This window comes from Scyliorhinus torazame, chromosome 19 (assembly GCF_047496885.1).
Source record: "Scyliorhinus torazame isolate Kashiwa2021f chromosome 19, sScyTor2.1, whole genome shotgun sequence".
Classification (NCBI taxonomy): domain Eukaryota; kingdom Metazoa; phylum Chordata; class Chondrichthyes; order Carcharhiniformes; family Scyliorhinidae; genus Scyliorhinus; species Scyliorhinus torazame.
In genome coordinates, this window is record NC_092725.1 from 6,409,220 (window position 1) to 6,426,719 (window position 17,500).

Here is a 17,500-nt window from a genome sequence, read left to right on the forward strand (position 1 = left end):
AGAGCCAGAGGCAGAGAGAGAGAGAGAGAGAGAGAGAGAGAGCCAGAGAGAGACACACAGAGAGAGACACACAGAGAGAGACACACAGAAGGGGACCAGAGGAGGGGGAAGCGGGGGGCCAGAGGGGGGGAAGCGGGGGGCCCAGATGGGGGAAGCGGGGGCCAGGAGGGGGGAAGCGGGGGGCCAGAGGGGGGAAGCGGGGGCCAGAGGGGGAAGCGGGGGGGCCAGAGGGGGGAAGCGGGTGGGGCCAGAGGGGGGAAGCGGGGGGCCAGAGGGGGAAGCGGGGGGCCCAGAGGGGGGAAGCGGGGGGCCAGAGGGGGGAAGCGGGGGGCCAGAGGGGGGAAGCGGGGGGCCAGAGGGGGGAAGCGGGGGGCCAGAGGGGGAAGCGGGGGGCCAGAGGGGGGAAGCGGGGGGCCAGAGGGGGGAAGCGGGGGGCCAGAGGGGGAAGCGGGGGGCCAGAGGGGGGAAGCGGGGGGCCAGAGGGGGGAAGCGGGGGGCCAGAGGGGGGAAGCGGGGGGGCCAGAGGGGGGAAAGCGGGGGGCCAGAGGGGGGAAGCGGGGGGCCAGAGGGGGGAAGCAGGGGGGAAGCGGGGGGCCAGAGGGGGGAGCGAGGGGGGCCAGAGGGGGGGAGCGGGGGGGCCAGAGGGGGGAGCGGGGGGCCAGAGGGGGGAGCGGGGGGCCAGAGGGGGGAAGCGGGGGGCCAGAGGGGGGAAGCGGGGGCCAGAGGGGGGGAAGCGGGGGGCCAAGAGGGGGGAAGCGGGGGGCCAGAGGGGGGAAGCGGGGGGCCAGAGGGGGGAAGCGGGGGGCCAGAGGGGGAAGCGGGGGGCCAGAGGGGGGAAGCGGGGGCCAGAGGGGGGAAGCGGGGGGCCAGAGGGGGGAAGCGGGGGCCAGAGGGGGGAAGCGGGGGGCCAGAGGGGGGAAGCGGGGGGCCAGAGGGGGGAAGCGGGGGGCCAGAGGGGTGAAGCGGGGGGCCAGAGGGGGGAAGCGGGGGGCCAGAGGGGGAAGCGGGGGGGCAGAGGGGGGAAGCGGGGGGCCAGAGGGGGAAGCGGGGGGGCCAGAGGGGGGAAGCGGGGGGCCAGAGGGGGAAGCGGGGGGGCCAGAGGGGGGAAGCGGGGGGCCAGAGGGGGAAGCGGGGGGCCAGAGGGGGGAAGCGGGGGCCAGAGGGGGGAAGCGGGGGCCAGAGGGGGGAAGCGGGGGGCCAGAGGGGGGAAGCGGGGGGCCAGAGGGGGGAAGCGGGGGGCCAGAGGGGGGAAGCGGGGGGCCAGAGGGGGGAAGCGGGGGAAGCGGGGGGAAGCGGAGGGGGCCAGAGGGGGGGAAGCGGGGGGCCAGAGGGGGGAAGCGGGGGGCCAGAGGGGGGAAGCGGGGGGCCAGAGGGGGAAGCGGGGGGCCAGAGGGGGGAAGCGGGGGGGCCAGAGGGGGAAGCGGGGGGCCGAGGAGGGAGGGGGGGCCCGAGGGGGGAGGAGGGGGGGCCATAGGGGGGAAGCGGGGGGGGAGAGAGGGGGGGGGAGAGGGGCGGGGGAGGGGGGGGGGCAGAGGGGTGGGGGAGGGGGGCCAGAGGGGCGGGGGAGGGGGGGCCAGAGGGGGGGGAAGGGGGAGCCAGAGGGGGGGGAGGGGGGGGGTCAGAGGAGGGAGGGGGGGTCAGAGGAGGGAGGGGGGGGGTCAGAGGAGGGAGGGGGGGGGTCAGAGGAGGGAGGGGGGGGTCAGAGGAGGGAGGGGGGGTTAGAGGGGGGAAGGGGGGCCTGAGGTGACAGGGTGGGGTGCACCAGATAAGGGGTGGGGGCCAGACCAGGGCGAGAGGGGAGCAGAGGGAGAGAATGAGATGAGGGGGGAGGGGATGGGTGAATGAACAGAAGAGAGGCCGGCACCTGATTGGCCTGAACACCGACAGAATATCAATCAGTCAACCAATGAGAATCTTCGAGGTGACAGACACAATGATGAACCGGTTACAGTCAGCCAATGAGAACAGCGCGATGTGGTCAGCAAGCTGGAAGCCAATCAGCTTCGAGGATGGAGGAGGAGTCCGGTCTGGGGCGGTTGCTGCGAGTCGCTGTGTTGGGCGGGAGAGTCGTCCTCGGGAGGCAGCGGGAAGCAAAGTGAGGAAATTCGGGACGGGGCAGTGACAGGACCGTGCCCCCCCCCCCCCCCCCAAATCGTCACGTAAACCCTGACCTCCGCGGCCACACTACCCTTCCAGGCCGCACTGTCAGAGGGTCAGTACTGAGGGAGCACCGCACTGTCAGAGGGTCAGTACTGAGGGAGTGCCGCACTGTCAGAGGGTCAGTACTGAGGGAGTGCCGCACAGTCAGAGGGTCAGTACTGAGGGAGTGCTGCACTGTCAGAGGGTCAGTACTGAGGGAGCGCCGCACTGTCAGAGGGTCAGTACTGAGGGAATGCCGCACTGTCAGAGGGTCAGTACTGAGGGAGTACCGCACTGTCAGAGGGTCAGTACTGAGGGAGTGCCGCACTGTCAGAGGGTCAGTACTGAGGGAGTGCCGCACTGTCAGAGGGTCAGTACTGAGGGAGTGCCACACTGTCAGAGGGTCAGTACTGAGGGAGTGCCGCACTGTCAGAGGGTCAGTACTGAGGGAGTGCTGCACTGTCAGAGGGTCAGTACTGAGGGAGAGCCGCACTGTCAGAGGGTCAGTACTGAGGGAGTGCCGCACTGTCAGAGGGTCAGTACTGAGGGAGTGCCGCACTGTTAGAGGGTCAGTACTGAGGGAGTGCTGCATTGTCAGAGGGTCAGTACTGAGGGAGTGCCGCACTGTTAGAGGGTCAGTACTGAGGGAGTGCTGCATTGTCAGAGGGTCAGTACTGAGGGAGTGCTGCACTGTCAGAGGGTCAGTACTGAGGGAGTGCGGCACTGTCAGCTGAGGGAGTGCTGCACTGTCAGAGGGTCAGTACTGAGGGAGTGCGGCACTGTCAGAGGGTCAGTACTGAGGGAGTGCTGCCCTGTCAGAGGGTCAGTACTGAGGGAGTGCTGCACTGTCAGAGGGTCAGTACTGAGGGAGTGCTGCACTGTCAGAGGGTCAGTACTGAGGGAGTGCTGCACTGTCAGAGGGTCAGTACTGAGGGAGTGCCGCACTGTCAGAGGGTCAGTACTGAGGGAGTGCTGCACTGTCAGAGGGTCAGCACTGAGGGAGTGCTGCACAGTCAGAGAGTCAGTACTGAGGGAGCGCCGCACTGTCAGAGGGTCAGTACTGAGGGAGTGCTGCACTGTCAGAGGGTCAGTACTGAGGGAGAGCCGCACTGTCAGAGGGTCAGTACTGAGGGAGTGCCGCACTGTCAGAGGGTCAGTACTGAGGGAGTGCCGCACTGTTAGAGGGTCAGTACTGAGGGAGCGCCGCACTGTCAGAGGGTCAGTACTGAGGGAGTGCCGCACTGTTAGAGGGTCAGTACTGAGGGAGCGCCGCACTGTCAGAGGGTCAGTACTGAGGGAGTGCTGCACTGTCAGAGGGTCAGTACTGAGGGAGTGCTGCACTGTCAGAGGGTCAGTACTGAGGGAGAGCCGCACTGTCAGAGGGTCAGTACTGAGGGAGTGCCGCACTGTCTTAGGGTCAGTACTGAGGGAGTGCCGCACTGTTAGAGGGTCAGTACTGAGGGAGCGCCGCACTGTCAGAGGGTCAGTACTGAGGGAGTGCTGCACTGTCAGAGGGTCAGCACTGAGGGAGTGCTGCACTATCAGAGGGTCAGTACTGAGGGAGAGCCGCACTGTCAGAGGGTCAGTACTGAGGGAGTGCCGCACTGTCAGAGGGTCAGTACTGAGGGAGAGCCGCACTGTCAGAGGGTCAGTACTGAGGGAGTGCCGCACTGTCAGAGGGTCAGTACTGAGGGAGTGCGGCACTGTCAGAGGGTCAGTACTGAGGGAGTGCTGCCCTGTCAGAGGGTCAGTACTGAGGGAGTGCCGCACTGTCAGAGGGTCAGTACTGAGGGAGTGCCGCACTGTCAGAGGGTCAGTACCGAGGGAGTGCCGCACTGTCAGAGGGTCAGTACTGAGGGAGTGCCGCACTGTCAGAGGGTCAGTACTGAGGGAGTGCCGCACTGTCAGAGGGTCAGTACTGAGGGAGTGCCGCACTGTCAGAGGGTCAGTACTGAGGGAGTGCCGCACTGTCAGAGGGTCAGTACTGAGGGAGTGCTGCACTGTCAGAGGGTCAGTACTGAGGGAGTGCCGCACTGTCAGAGGGTCAGTACTGAGGGAGTGCCGCACTATCAGAGTGTCAGTACTGAGGGAGTGTCGCACTGTCAGAGGGTCAGTACTGAGGGAGTGCTGCACTGTCAGAGGGTCAGTACTGAGGGAGTGCCGCTCTGTCAGAGGGTCAGTACTGAGGGAGTGCCGCTCTGTCAGAGGGTCAGTACTAAGGGAGTGCTGCACTGTCAGAGGGTCAGTACTGAGCGAGTGCCCTCGATCATGCGACTGCTATGGGCACATGCTGCTCTGCACAAATCACCTCCTTCGACCTTGTGATGGTGACAGAAAGTGACTCCGGGGGGCTGGGGCACCTCGAAACAACGCACTTGTCAGAAGTAAAAGAGAGAAAACATTTAGTCAAATAAATGGTGGGGAAAGAGTCCCCCCCCACCTCCTGGTGGGAGTGCGTAACTGCGCCGTGACGTTTACATAGAAATTTACAGTTGGGAGTGTGAGTCGGCCTGTAAACACCACCCTGGCCATTCCTCCCTCCTGTCCTGCTGACCCACTACCTCCCCGCACGCAGCCGTCCCTCCCCTCCCCTCCCCCTCCAAAAGCGATGCGGGAACCCCAGGGGAGTCAAGCGGCACACTCACCGTGTAACCGTTGGGAGGCGACCACGTAGCTAGCCAGGGTCACATCGCTCGAACCGCCGGACTCCAGAGGAATGGGGTGGACACGGAAGTGCTCCAACATATCGAAAATGGTCTGAAACCATAAGTGCTGGACTCGACACTGGCCTTCCTCATTCAGGGAGAGTCGGAGATGCTGATGGAGTGAGAGAGAGAGAGAGAGAGAGAGAGAGAGAGACAGGGAGCGAGAGAGAGAGATGAATTACTAAGCATTTTCACCACAGGAACAGTGTGGTCTAACCAGACCAGAACTGTACACAGTGCTCCCAGTGTGGTCTAACCAGACCAGATCTGTACACAGTGCTCCCAGTGTGGTCTAACCAGACCAGAACTGTACACAATGCTCCCAGTGTGGTCTAACCAGACCAGAACTGTACACAGTGCTCCCAGTGTGGTCTAACCGGACCAGAACTGTACACAGTGCTCCCAGTGTGGTCTAACCGGACCAGAACTGTACACAGTGCTCCCAGTGTGGTCTAACCAGACCAGAACTGTACACAATGCTCCCAGTGTGGTCTAACCAGACCAGAACTGTACACAGTGCTCCCAGTGTGGTTTAACCAGATCAGAACTGTACACAGTGCTCCCAGTGTGATCTTACCAGACCAGAACTGTGCTCAGCGCTCCCAGTGTGGTCTAACCAGACCAGAACTGTACACAGTGCTCCCAGTGTGATCTTACCAGACCAGAACTGTACAGTGCTCACAGTGTGATCTTACCAGACCAGAACTGTACACAGTGCTCCCAGTGTCGTCTAACCAGACCAGAACCGTACACAGTGCTCCCAGTGTGGTCTAACCAGACCAGAACTGTACACAGTGCTCCCAGTGTGGTCTAACCAGACCAGAACTGTACACAGTGCTCCCAGTGTGGTCTAACCAGACCAGAACTGTACACAGTGCTCCCAGTGTGGACTAACCAGACCAGAACTGTACACAGTGCTCCCAGTGTGGTCTAACCAGACCAGAACTGTACACAGAGCTCCCAGTGTGGTCTAACCAGACCAGAACTGTACACAGTGCTCCCAGTGTGGTCTAACCAGACCAGAACTGTACGCAGTGCTCCCAGTGTGGACTAACCAGACCTGAACTGTACACAGTGCTCCCAGTATGGTCTAACCAAATCAGAACAGTACACAGTGCTCCCAGTGTGGTCTAACCTGACCAGAACTGTACACAGTGCTCTCAGTGTGGTCTAACCAGACCAGAACTGTACACAGTGCTCCCAGTGTGGACTAACCAGACCAGAACTGTACACAGTGCTCCCAGTGTGGACTACACCAGACCAGAACTGTACACAGTGCTCCCAGTGTGGACTAACCAGACCAGAACTGTACACAGTGCTCCCAGTGTGGTCTAACCGGACCAGAACTGTACACAGTGCTCCCAGTGTGGTATAACGAGACCAGAACTGTACACAGTGCTCCCAGTGTGGTCTAACCGGACCAGAACTGTACACAGTGCTCCCAGTGTGGTCTAACCAGACCAGAACTGTACACAGTGCTCCCAGTGTGGTCTAACCAGACCAGAACTGTACACAGCGCTCCCAGTGTGGTCTAACCAGACCAGAACTGTACACAGTGCTCCCTGTGTGGTCTTACCGGACCAGAACTGTACACAGCGCTCCCAGTGTGGTCTAACCAGACCAGAACTGTATACAGTGCTCCCAGTGTGGTCTAACCAGACAGAACTGTACACAGTGCTCCCAGTGTGGTCTCACCAGACCAGAACTGTACACAGTGCTCCCAGTGTGGTCTAACCAGACCAGAACTGTACACAGCGCTCCCAGTGTGGTCTAACCAGACCAGAACGGTTACACAGCACTCCGAGTGTGGTCTCACCAGACCGGAACTGTATACAGTGCTCCCAGTGTGGTCTAACCAGACCAGAACGGTTACACAGCACTCCCAGTGTGGTCTAACCAGACCAGAACTGTGCACAACGCTCCCAGTGTGGTCTAACCGGACCAGAACTGTACACAGCGCTCCCAGTGTGGTCTAACCAGACCAGAACTGTACACAGTGCTCCCAGTGTGGTCTAACCGGACCAGAACTGTACACAGTGCTCCCAGTGTGTTCTAACCAGACCAGAACTGTACACAGCGCTCCCAGTGTGGTCTAACCAGACCAGAACTGTATACAGTGCTCCCAGTGTGGTCTAACCAGACAGAACTGTACACAGTGCTCCCAGTGTGGTCTCACCAGACCAGAACTGTACACAGTGCTCCCAGTGTGGTCTTACCGGACCAGAACTGTACACAGCGCTCCCAGTGTGGTCTAACCAGACCAGAACTGTACACAGCGCTCCCAGTGTGGTCTAACCAGACCAGAACTGTGCACAGCGCTCCCAGTGTGGTCTAACCGGACCAGAACTGTACACAGTGCTCCCAGTGTGGTCTAACCAGACCAGTACTGTACACAGTGCTCCCAGTGTGTTCTAACCAGACCAGAACTGTACACAGCGCTCCCAGTGTGGTCTAACCGGACCAGAACTGTACACAGTGCTCCCAGTGTGGTCTAACCAGACCAGAACTGGACACAGTGCTCCCAGTGTGGACTAACCAGACCAGAACTGTACACAGTGCTCCCAGTGTGGTCTAACCGGGCCAGAACTGTGCACAGTGCTCCCAGTGTGGTCTAACCAGACCTGAACTGTACACAGTGCTCAGTGTGATCTTACCAGACCAAACTGTACACAGTGCTCCCAGAGTGGTCTAACCAGACCAGAACTGTGCTCAGCGCTCCCAGTGTGGTCTAACCAGACCAGAACTGTACACAGTGCTCCCAGTGTGGTCTAACCAGACCAGAACTGTACACAGTGCTCCCAGTGTGGTCTAACCAGACCAGAACTGTACACAGTGCTCCCAGTGTGGTCTAACCGGACCAGAACTGTACAGTGCTCCCAGTGTGGTCTAACCAGACCAGAACTGTACACAGTGCTCCCAGTGTGGTCTAACCAGACCAGAACTGTACACAGTGCTCCCGGTGTGGTCTAACCAGATCAGTGGTCTGTGCCCAAAATGCAATATCCCTGCCTGTAACGCGGCATAATCTTACCCTCAAAAGAAACTCCATTTTTCTCACTCTGACGCAAAGAGGGCATTTGGCCGATACCAATACGGTTCCAATCTGGCAAACTCTATCTGATCTCCAGTTGGCCCAGTGTCCTCGAACGGACACAAGTTTTAACTTACCGAATCGCTCCACACACTGCTTTGAGGATTCACGTTAGCCAGGCTCGGATTCACTGCCTGTCGACTCATTCCAAATCTTTGCAGTTTACACAGAAAAAAATAAACTCGACTCAATCTCCCCTTAGCCTGCACGAGAGATGGGAGCAGCAGTGGACTATGCAGCTGATTGTGGCTGTTTCACCGTTTGGCCGCTGATTATCATAGAATTTACAGTGCAGGGGGCCATTCGGCCCATCGAGTCTGCACCGGCTCTTGGAAAGAGCACCCTGCCCAAGGTCAACACCTCCACCTGACCCCATAACCCAACCCAACACTAAGGGCAATTTATCACGGCCAATCCACCTAACCTGCACATCTTTGGACTGTGGGAGGAAACCGGAGCACCCGGAGGAAACCCACGCACAAAGGTACCAGCCTCCCCGAACAGGCGCCGGAATGTGGCGACTAGGGGCTTTTCACCGTAACTTCATTTGAAGCCTACTTGTGACAATAAGCGATTTTCATTTAGAGGCACAGGGCTAAAGAGCTGGCTTTGAAAGCAGACCAAGGCAGGCCAGCAGCACGGTTTGATTCCCGTACCAGCCTCCCCGAACAGGCGCCGGAATGTGGCGACTAGGGGCTTTTCGCAGTAACTTCATTTGAAGCCGACTTGTGACAATAAGCGATTTTCATTTCTTCATTTCACCCGGGGAAGACGGGCAGGCTCCGCACAGACAGTGACCCAAGCCGGCAATCGAACCTGGGACCCAGGAGCTGTGAAGCAATTGTGCTATCGACCGTGCTGCCCCTGAGCTTGGGGCTCCAACTCCACTTTCCCGCTTCCCCTGTAGCCATCTAAAATGGCCACCTGCAAAGGACCCTGGAAATTGTGGTCAACCTGGGACCCAGACAAGTACACAGCTCCGAGTCTTGTGCAAAGCAGCCGACCTGACCAGAAACTTGCCCCTATTAAAAGTCACTCACTATTTCCCCCAGGACTCGAATCGAGGAACGGCAACAGTAGCAGACTAACCGCAGCCACGTCCCCTTATTTGGAAAGGCCTGCGTGCCTGGGACAATGGCAGCTAGGCCCCGCCCAGCCACCGAGGCATGCGCCCCCTAATCGGCCAGGATCAATGAGGGTGATCGAAACCCTATCGATCCATTGGATCTGCCGTTGGACCGTCCCAGCAGGGCCCGAAAGAGAAGGATAACAAACCCTGCGGCCTAGGGATCGGGCCTCTTTTGGATCGGCCTGTGTGCGGCCAATTGCAGCGGAACAAGCAGCCAAGTTCAAGGACCCTCGATCGCGACCTGAAGGCCGAGCCCAGCCGGGACGAAGCTGACGGCTTCCAACCGACCCCCGTGGACACAGAATAAGGTCTTATCTCCCGCACAGAGCTGGTCACCCCGAAGTTAAGTGAAGGTCATCTGAGTCATCAGGTCTCGTTTAGTGCATAGCGCCTTATCCTCAGATTTGTAACTCTCTCCAGCCAGGCGAACAGCGGCATTTACCGTGAAACCCCGTCCGAATTTCAACCGAGGTCTCCCCAGTGCGATCAGTTCGAATCCGAGCTTGTCAGATTGGACAGAATCATAGAATTTACAGTGCGGAAGGAGGCCATTCGGCCCATCGAGTCTGCACCGGCTCCTGGAAAGAGCACCCGACTTTAGCCCACGCCTCCACTCTATCCCCGTCACCCCACCCAACCCAAGGGCAATTGATCATGGCTAATCCACCTAACCTGCACATCTTTGGACTGTGGGAGGAAACCGGAGCACCCGGAGGAAACCCACGCAGACACGGGGAGGACGTGCAGACTCCGCACAGACAGTGACCCAGCCGGGAATCGAACCTGGGACCCTGGAGCTGCGAAGCAACGGTGCTAACCACTGTGCTGCCGTGCCGCCCACTTAATTCCCTCTTAGCCGGCGTCACAGCAGGGGAAACGGTTCAACGGGGAGTCTGACAGATTACAGAGACTCTCCGCTGAGCCCGCACCACTTCAGCGGAAGCTGATTATACGGAATAAATACAAGTGGTCTCTTAACCTGCTCGGCGGCCCCTGCGCCGACGCCACCTCAGGGCGCACGGCTGTCGGGGGCCCCCCTCACTCGCCCCTCGCCTGCAGAAGCTGCCTCGTACTAACCTTGGCCTTGCCCTGGAAGTTGAAGGTGAGCACGTATTCGCCCCTCCGCGTCTCACTCTGCCGGACGAGGAACACGCCGTGGCTGCTGGCGCCGCCCGCCAACACCAGCTGGGCGGCCTTCAGCCGCGAGAGGGTGCCGTGGAACCAGGGGTACTCGGACAGTGGGTGGTCTCCCTTGCCCAGGTCCTCGTCCACTTGGAAGATGAAAGACGTCCCTGGGGAGAGCGAGACCAAGGTTAGAATGGGGGGGGTACGTGTGGGTGCGCGCGCGCACAAGACCACGAGCGTACATGATACCGCGCCAGACCGCGCGCTCCCCCCCCCCCCCCCCCCGCGCGCACGAGGCCGAGACGAGCGGGCGCGAGAGCCAGACCCCCCCACCATGCCGAGACCCAATCTCCGCCCGCCGCCCCCGAGACTGATCACCCCCAGAAGCCTATAAAACTCTGAACAGGACTGGACAGGGTCGATGCAGGAATGATGGTGGTTGGGGGGAGGGGGGGGGTGAGGAGGATGATCAGCCATGGATCATAACGGTGGAGCAGGCTCGACGGGCTGAATGGTCCCCTCCTGCTCCTACTGTCTATGTTTCGATATTTACCGTGAGTGGGCCAAAGCTCGGCAGATGGAGTATCATGTGGGGAAAATGTGAGGTGATGCACTTGGGCAGGAAGAATAAAGGAGCGGATAGCATTTAAATGGAGAGAGATTGCAGAAAGCGGCAGCGCGGAGGGATTTAGGGATCCTCGTGCATAAATCCCAAAATGGTCGCCTGCAGGTTCAGCCGGTCATCGGGAAGGTGAATGGAATGTTGCCCTTTATTTCAAAGGGAATGGAGTATGGAAAACAGGGAATTCCTGCTAAAACTATACAAGGCCTGAATTAGACAACACCCGGAATATTGGGAGCAGTCTCGGTCCCTCAACTCAGGAGGGAGTTCCTCATGAGGGGAGGTTTGAGTAGGCCGGGGCCTGTACATTGGAGGGAGTCCAGAGAAGGTTCACTCGGTTGACCCTGGGTAGGGAGGGAGTTCCTCACGAGGGGAGGTTTGAGTGGGCCGGGGCCTGTACATTGGAGGGAGTCCAGAGAAGGTTCACTCGGTGACCCCGGGTAGGGAGGGAGTTCCTCATGAGGGACGGTTTGAGTAGGCCGGGGTCTGTACATTGGAGGGAGTCCAGAGAAGGTTCACTCGGTGACCCCGGGTAGGGAGGGAGTTCCTCATGAGGGAGGTTTGAGTAGGCCGGAGCCTGTACATTGGAGGGAGTCCAGAGAAGGTTCACTCGGTTGACGGCGGGTAGGGAGGGAGTTCCTCATGAGGGGAGGTTTGAGTGGGCCGGAGCCTGTACATTGGAGGCAGTCCAGAGAAGATTCACTCGGTGACCCCGGGTAGGGAGGGAGTTCCTCATGAGGGGAGGTTTGAGTAGGCCGGAGCCTGTACATTGGAGTTTAGCAGAATGGGAGGCAACCTTATTGAGACCTATCGGATTCTCAGGGGGGCTTTGACCGGGTCAATGCTGAGAGGATGTTTTCTCCTGTGGGAGACTCGAGGACCAGAGGGCAGAGTCTCAGAGTCAGGGGGCCGCCCATTTCACACGGGGATGAGGAGGAATTTCTTCCCTCAGAGAGCAGTGAATCTGTGGAATTCTTCACCGCAGAGAGCTGTAGAGGCTGGGGCGTTAAGTATGTTCAAGGCTGAGAGAGAGAGAGAGAGAGAGAGAGAGAGAGAGAGAGAGAGAGAGAGAGAGATTTATAATCAGTGCGGGGATCGAGGGTGAGGCGGGAGAGTGGGGAGTTGAGGATGATCAGACCAGGTCAGTCAGGATCTCGGGGTAAGCTCGATGGGCCTGCGGCTTCTGGTCAACAGGTTTGGCGGCACAGCGTGGGAGTCGCTCTACCCACATCGCGGGTGGCGATTAGTGCGATCCTGAGGCCAACAAGGGATCAGAAAGACCTTGGGCAATTGGGTGGACCATCGCAATGGGAGTGAGAGAGCAGCAATGCCCTGACCACAGCTGCTCGCGTGTGACGGATTGATGACCCCCCCCCCCCCCCCCCCCCCCACCATCTGATTCCCCTCCCTCCCGCCCTCCAACAGCGAACAGGAGCGAACGCACTCCGGGGCGGATACCTGCTGTGTCAGGCGTCTCCGGGAACGGAGTGGGAGTGGGCGGCGGGACAGGCTGCAGCCGCTCGAGGGTCTCCTCGATGGGGATGCGAGGTGGCAGCTCAGGGGGCAGCAGCTCCAGCGATCCCAGGCGGGTGGGGGTGATAGAGAAGGAGCTCGGAGAAATAGAGGCCGAAGGACGTTCCGACAATCCACCGTAAGCACCTGGGGAGAGAGAGGAGAGAGTAACAGTGATCCCGTGACAGTGTGGCACTATCACAGCACTGACCCTCTGACAGTGCGGCACTCCCTCAGTACTGACCCTCTGACAGTGCAGCACTCCCTCAGTACTGACCCTCTGACAGTGCGGCACTCCCTCAGTACTGACCCTCTGACAGTGCGGCACTCCCTCAGTGCTGACCCTCTGACAGTGCAGCACTCCCTCAGCACTGACCCTCTGACAGTGCGGCACTCCCTCAGTACTGACCCTCTGACAGTGCGGCATTCCCTCAGTACTGACCCTCTGACAGTGCAGCACTCCCTCAGTACTGACCCTCTGACAGTGCAGCACTCCCTCAGTACTGACCCTCTGACAGTGCAGCACTCCCTCAGTACTGACCCTCTGACAGTGCGGCGTTCCCTCAGTACTGACCCTCTGACAGTGCGTCACTCCCTCAGTACTGACCCTCTGACAGTGCGGCACTCCCTCAGTACTGACCCTCTGACAGTGCAGCACTCCCTCAGTACTGACCCTCTGACAGTGCGGCACTCCCTCAGTACTGACCCTCTGACAGTGCGGCACTCCCTCAGTACTGACCCTCTGACAGTGCGGCACTCCCTCAGTGCTGACCCTCTGACAGTGCAGCACTCCCTCAGCACTGACCCTCTGACAGTGCGGCACTCCCTCAGTACTGACCCTCTGACAGTGCGGCGCTCCCTCAGTACTGACCCTCTGACAGTGCGGCACTATCACAGCACTGACCCTCTGACAGTGCAGCACTCCCTCAGTACTGACCCTCTGACAGTGCGGCACTCCCTCAGTACTGACCCTCTGACAGTGCGGCGCTCCCTCAGTACTGACCCTCTGACAGTGCGGCGCTCCCTCAGTACTGACCCTCTGACAGTGCGGCACTCCCTCAGTACTCACCCTCTGACAGTGCAGCACTCCCTCAGAACGGACCCTCTGACAGTGCAGCACTCCCTCAGTACTGACCCTCTGACAGTGCAGCACTCCCTCAGCACTGACCCTCTGACAGTGCAGCACTCCCTCAGTACTGACCCTCTGACAGTGCGGCACTCCCTCAGTACTGACCCTCTGACAGTGCGGCGCTCCCGCAGTACTGACCCTCTGACAGTGCAGCACTCCCTCAGTACTGACCCTATGACAGTGCAGCACTCCCTCAGTACTGACCCTCTGACAGTGCGGCACTCACTCAGTACTGACTCTCTGACAGTGCAGCACTCCCTCAGTACTGACCCTCTGACAGTGCAGCACTCACTCAGTACTGACCCTCTGACAGTGCGGCACTCCCTCAGTACTGACCCTCTGACAGTGCAGCACTCCCTCAGTACTGACCCTCTGACAGTGCGGCACTCCCTCAGTACTGACCCTCTGACAGTGCGGCACTCCCTCAGTACTGACCCTCTGACAGTGCGGCACTACCTGCTTACCTTGGGAGATGTGGTCGGAGCTGCCACAGGGGATCATGGGGAGTTCCCGGCTCGGCATGCTGTCTGAGTGGTTCATACAGCCGAGCGTCGTGCCATCCTCGCTGTCCCTGCAAACACACAAGGCGCTCGTGTTAATCGTCCGCACAAAAGGGAGAGTTGCACCAGATCCCCCTCCACCAGCTTCGGGATCCCGCTCACAGCCCGATGGTTCTTCCCCAGTCCGCTGTGACCACACCCTCCACAGACTGCCGCCCACATCTCGCACCCTTCAGCCATGGCACTCACCCCGGGCTCAGGCACTCCTGAATGTCGACCAGCCACGAGCGCATCTGCAACGGGTCAACCGTCTCCAGAATGTAATCCATGGAGTCCTCCATCTGGGTACAGGACAGGACAGCACGGGGTAAGATACAGAGTTAACTCCCTCTACACCGTCCCCATCGAACACTCCCAGGACAGGTACAGCACGGGGTTAGATACAGAGTAAACTCCCTCTACACTGTCCCCATCAACACACCCAGGACAGGTACAGCACAGGGTTAGATACAGAGTAAACTCCCTCTACACTGTCCCCATCAAACACTCCCAGGACAGGTACAGCACGGGGTTAGATACAGAGTAAACTCCCTCTACACTGTCCCCATCAAACACTCCCAGGACAGGTACAGCACGGGGTTACAGACAGAGTAAAGCTCCCTCTACACTGTCCCCATCAAACACTCCCAGGACAGGTACAGCACGGGGTTAGATACAGAGTAAACTCCCTCTACACTGTCCCCATCAACACACCCAGGACAGGTACAGCACAGGGTTAGATACAGAGTAAACTCCCTCTACACTGTCCCCATCAAACACTCCCAGGACAGGTACAGCACGGGGTTACAGACAGAGTAAAGCTCCCTCTACACTGTCCCCATCAAACACTCCCAGGACAGGTACAGCACGGGGTTAGATACAGAGTAAAGCTCCCTCGAAACTGTCCCGATCAAACACTCCCAGGACAGGTACAGCACGGGGTTAGATACAGAGTAAAGCTCCCTCTACACTGTCCCCATCAAACTCTCCCAGGACAGGTACAGCACGGTGTTAGATACAGATTAAAGCCCCCTCTACACTGTCCCCATCAAACACTCCCAGGACAGGTACAGCACGGGGTTAGATACAGAGTAAAGCTCCCTCGAAACTGTCCCGATCAAACACTCCCAGGACAGGTACAGCACGGGGTTAGATACAGAGTAAAGCTCCCTCTACACTGTCCCCATCAAACTCTCCCAGGACAGGTACAGAACGGGGTTAGATACAGAGTAAAGCTCCCTGTGCACTGTCCCCCATCAAACACTCCCAGGACAGGTACAGCACGGGATTAGATACAGAGTAAAGCTCCCTCTACACTGTCCCCATCAAACACTCCCAGGACAGGTACAGCACGGGGTTAGATACAGAGTAAAGCTCCTTCTACACTGTCGCCATCCAACACTCCCAGGACAAGTACAGCACAGAATAAAACTTACTTTCAGAACAAAGGTGTTCTCTTTATCCGGCATTTCTAGTGAGGTGCTGGTCCTGACGTCCATAATCGAGGAACACCGAATGCTGACACGTGGTTTCGTTGACTGAGGGGCCCCAGAGGGAGAAACAACAGAGATTAGATTCCAGTCTGTAACTCACTCCCGGGTATCTGTTATTCTATATATAAACCACCCCGAACCCCTCGATTAGATTCCAGCCTTTAACTCACTCCCGGGTATCTGTTATTCTATATATAAACCACCCCGAACCCCTCGATTAGATTCCAGTCTGTAACTCACTCCCGGGTATCTGTTATTCGATATATAAACCACCCCGAACCCCTCGATTAGATTCCAGTCTGTAACTCACTCCCGGGTATCAGTTATTCTATATTTCAACCACCCCGAACCACTCGATTAGATTCCAGTCTGTAACTCACTCCTGGGTATCTCATATTCTATATATAAACCCCCCCTAACCCCTCGATTAGATTCCAGTCTGCAACTCACTCCCGGGTATCAGTTATTCTATATATAAACCATCCCGAACCCCTCGATTAGATTCCAGTCTGTAACTCACTCCCGGGTATGTTATTCTATATATAAACCACCCCGAACCCCTCGATTAGATTCCAGTCTGTAACTCACTCCCGGGTATCTGTTATTCTATATATAAACCACCCCGAACCACTCGATTAGATTCCAGTCAGTAACTCACTCCCGGGTATCTGTTATTCTATATATAAACCACCCAGAACCCCTCGATTAGATTCCAGTCTGCAACTCACTCCCGGGTATCAGTTATTCTATATATAAACCATCCCGAACCCCTCGATTAGATTCCAGTCTGTAACTCACTCCCGGGTATGTTATTCTATATATAAACCACCCCGAACCCCTCGATTAGATTCCAGTCTGTAACTCACTCCCGGGTATCTGTTATTCTATATATAAACCATCCCGAACCCCTCGATTAGATTCCAGTCTGTAACTCACTCCCGGATATGTTATTCTATATATAAACCACCCCGAACCCCTCGGTTAGATTCCAGTCTGTAACTCACTCCCGGGTATCTGTTATTCTATATATAAACCATCCCGAACCCCTCGATTAGATTCCAGTCTGTAACTCACTCCCGGGTATGTTATTCTATATATAAACCACCCCGAACCCCTCGATTAGATTCCAGACTGTAACTCACTCCCGGGTATCTGTTATTCTATATATAAACCACCTCGAACCCCTCGATTAGATTCCAGTCTGTAACTCACTCCCGGGTATCTTTTATTCTATATATAAACCACCCCGAACCCCTCGATTAGATTCCAGTCTGTAACTCATTCCCGGGTATCTGTTATTCCATAAATAAACCACCCCAAACCCCTCGATTAGATTCCAGTCTGTAACTCACTCCCGGGTATGTTATTCTATATATAAACCACCCCGAACCCCTCGATTAGATTCCAGACTGTAACTCACTCCCGGGTATCTGTTATTCTATATATAAACCACCTCGAACCCCTCGATTAGATTCCAGACTGTAACTCACTCCCGGGTATCTGTTATTCTATATATAAACCACCCCGAACCCCTCGATTAGATTCCAGTCTGTAACTCATTCCCGGGTATCTGTTATTCCATAAATAAACCACCCCAAACCCCTCGATTAGATTCCAGTCTGTAACTCACTCCCGGGTATGTTATTCTATATATAAACCACCCCGAACCCCTCGATTAGATTCCAGACTGTAACTCACTCCCGGGTATCTGTTATTCTATATATAAACCACCTCGAACCCCTCGATTAGATTCCAGTCTGTAACTCACTCCCGGGTATCTGTTATTCTATATATAAACCACCTCGAACCCCTCGATTAGATTCCAGTCTGTAATTCACTCCCGGGTATCTGTTATTCTTTATATAAACCACCCCGAACCCCTCGATTAGATTCCAGTCGGTAACTCACTCCCGGGTATCTGTTATTCTTTATATAAACCACCCCGAACCCCTCGATTAGATTCCAGTCGGTAACTCACTCCCGGGTATCTGTTATTCTTTATATAAACCACCTCGA

At 57.4% G+C, this 17,500-nt stretch overlaps 1 protein-coding gene across 2 annotated transcripts in view; it reads right to left on the bottom strand.

The window, feature by feature from the left end:
* Positions 1–17,500, bottom strand: part of LOC140395994 (SH2B adapter protein 1-like) — a 41,779-nt gene that overhangs the window by 6,199 nt on the left and 18,080 nt on the right. For both annotated transcript variants that reach the window (XR_011936425.1, XM_072484030.1), the window contains exons 3-8: positions 15,428–15,529; positions 14,202–14,293; positions 13,917–14,023; positions 12,270–12,470; positions 10,142–10,356; positions 4,785–4,956 (exon numbers count right to left, since the gene is read on the bottom strand). Coding sequence is in view for 1 of the 2 variants with exons in the window: in XM_072484030.1 (XP_072340131.1) it covers positions 4,785–4,956; positions 10,142–10,356; positions 12,270–12,470; positions 13,917–14,023; positions 14,202–14,293; positions 15,428–15,529 (889 nt within the window). In the remaining variant the exon portion in view is untranslated. The remainder of the gene's footprint in view (positions 1–4,784; positions 4,957–10,141; positions 10,357–12,269; positions 12,471–13,916; positions 14,024–14,201; positions 14,294–15,427; positions 15,530–17,500) is intronic.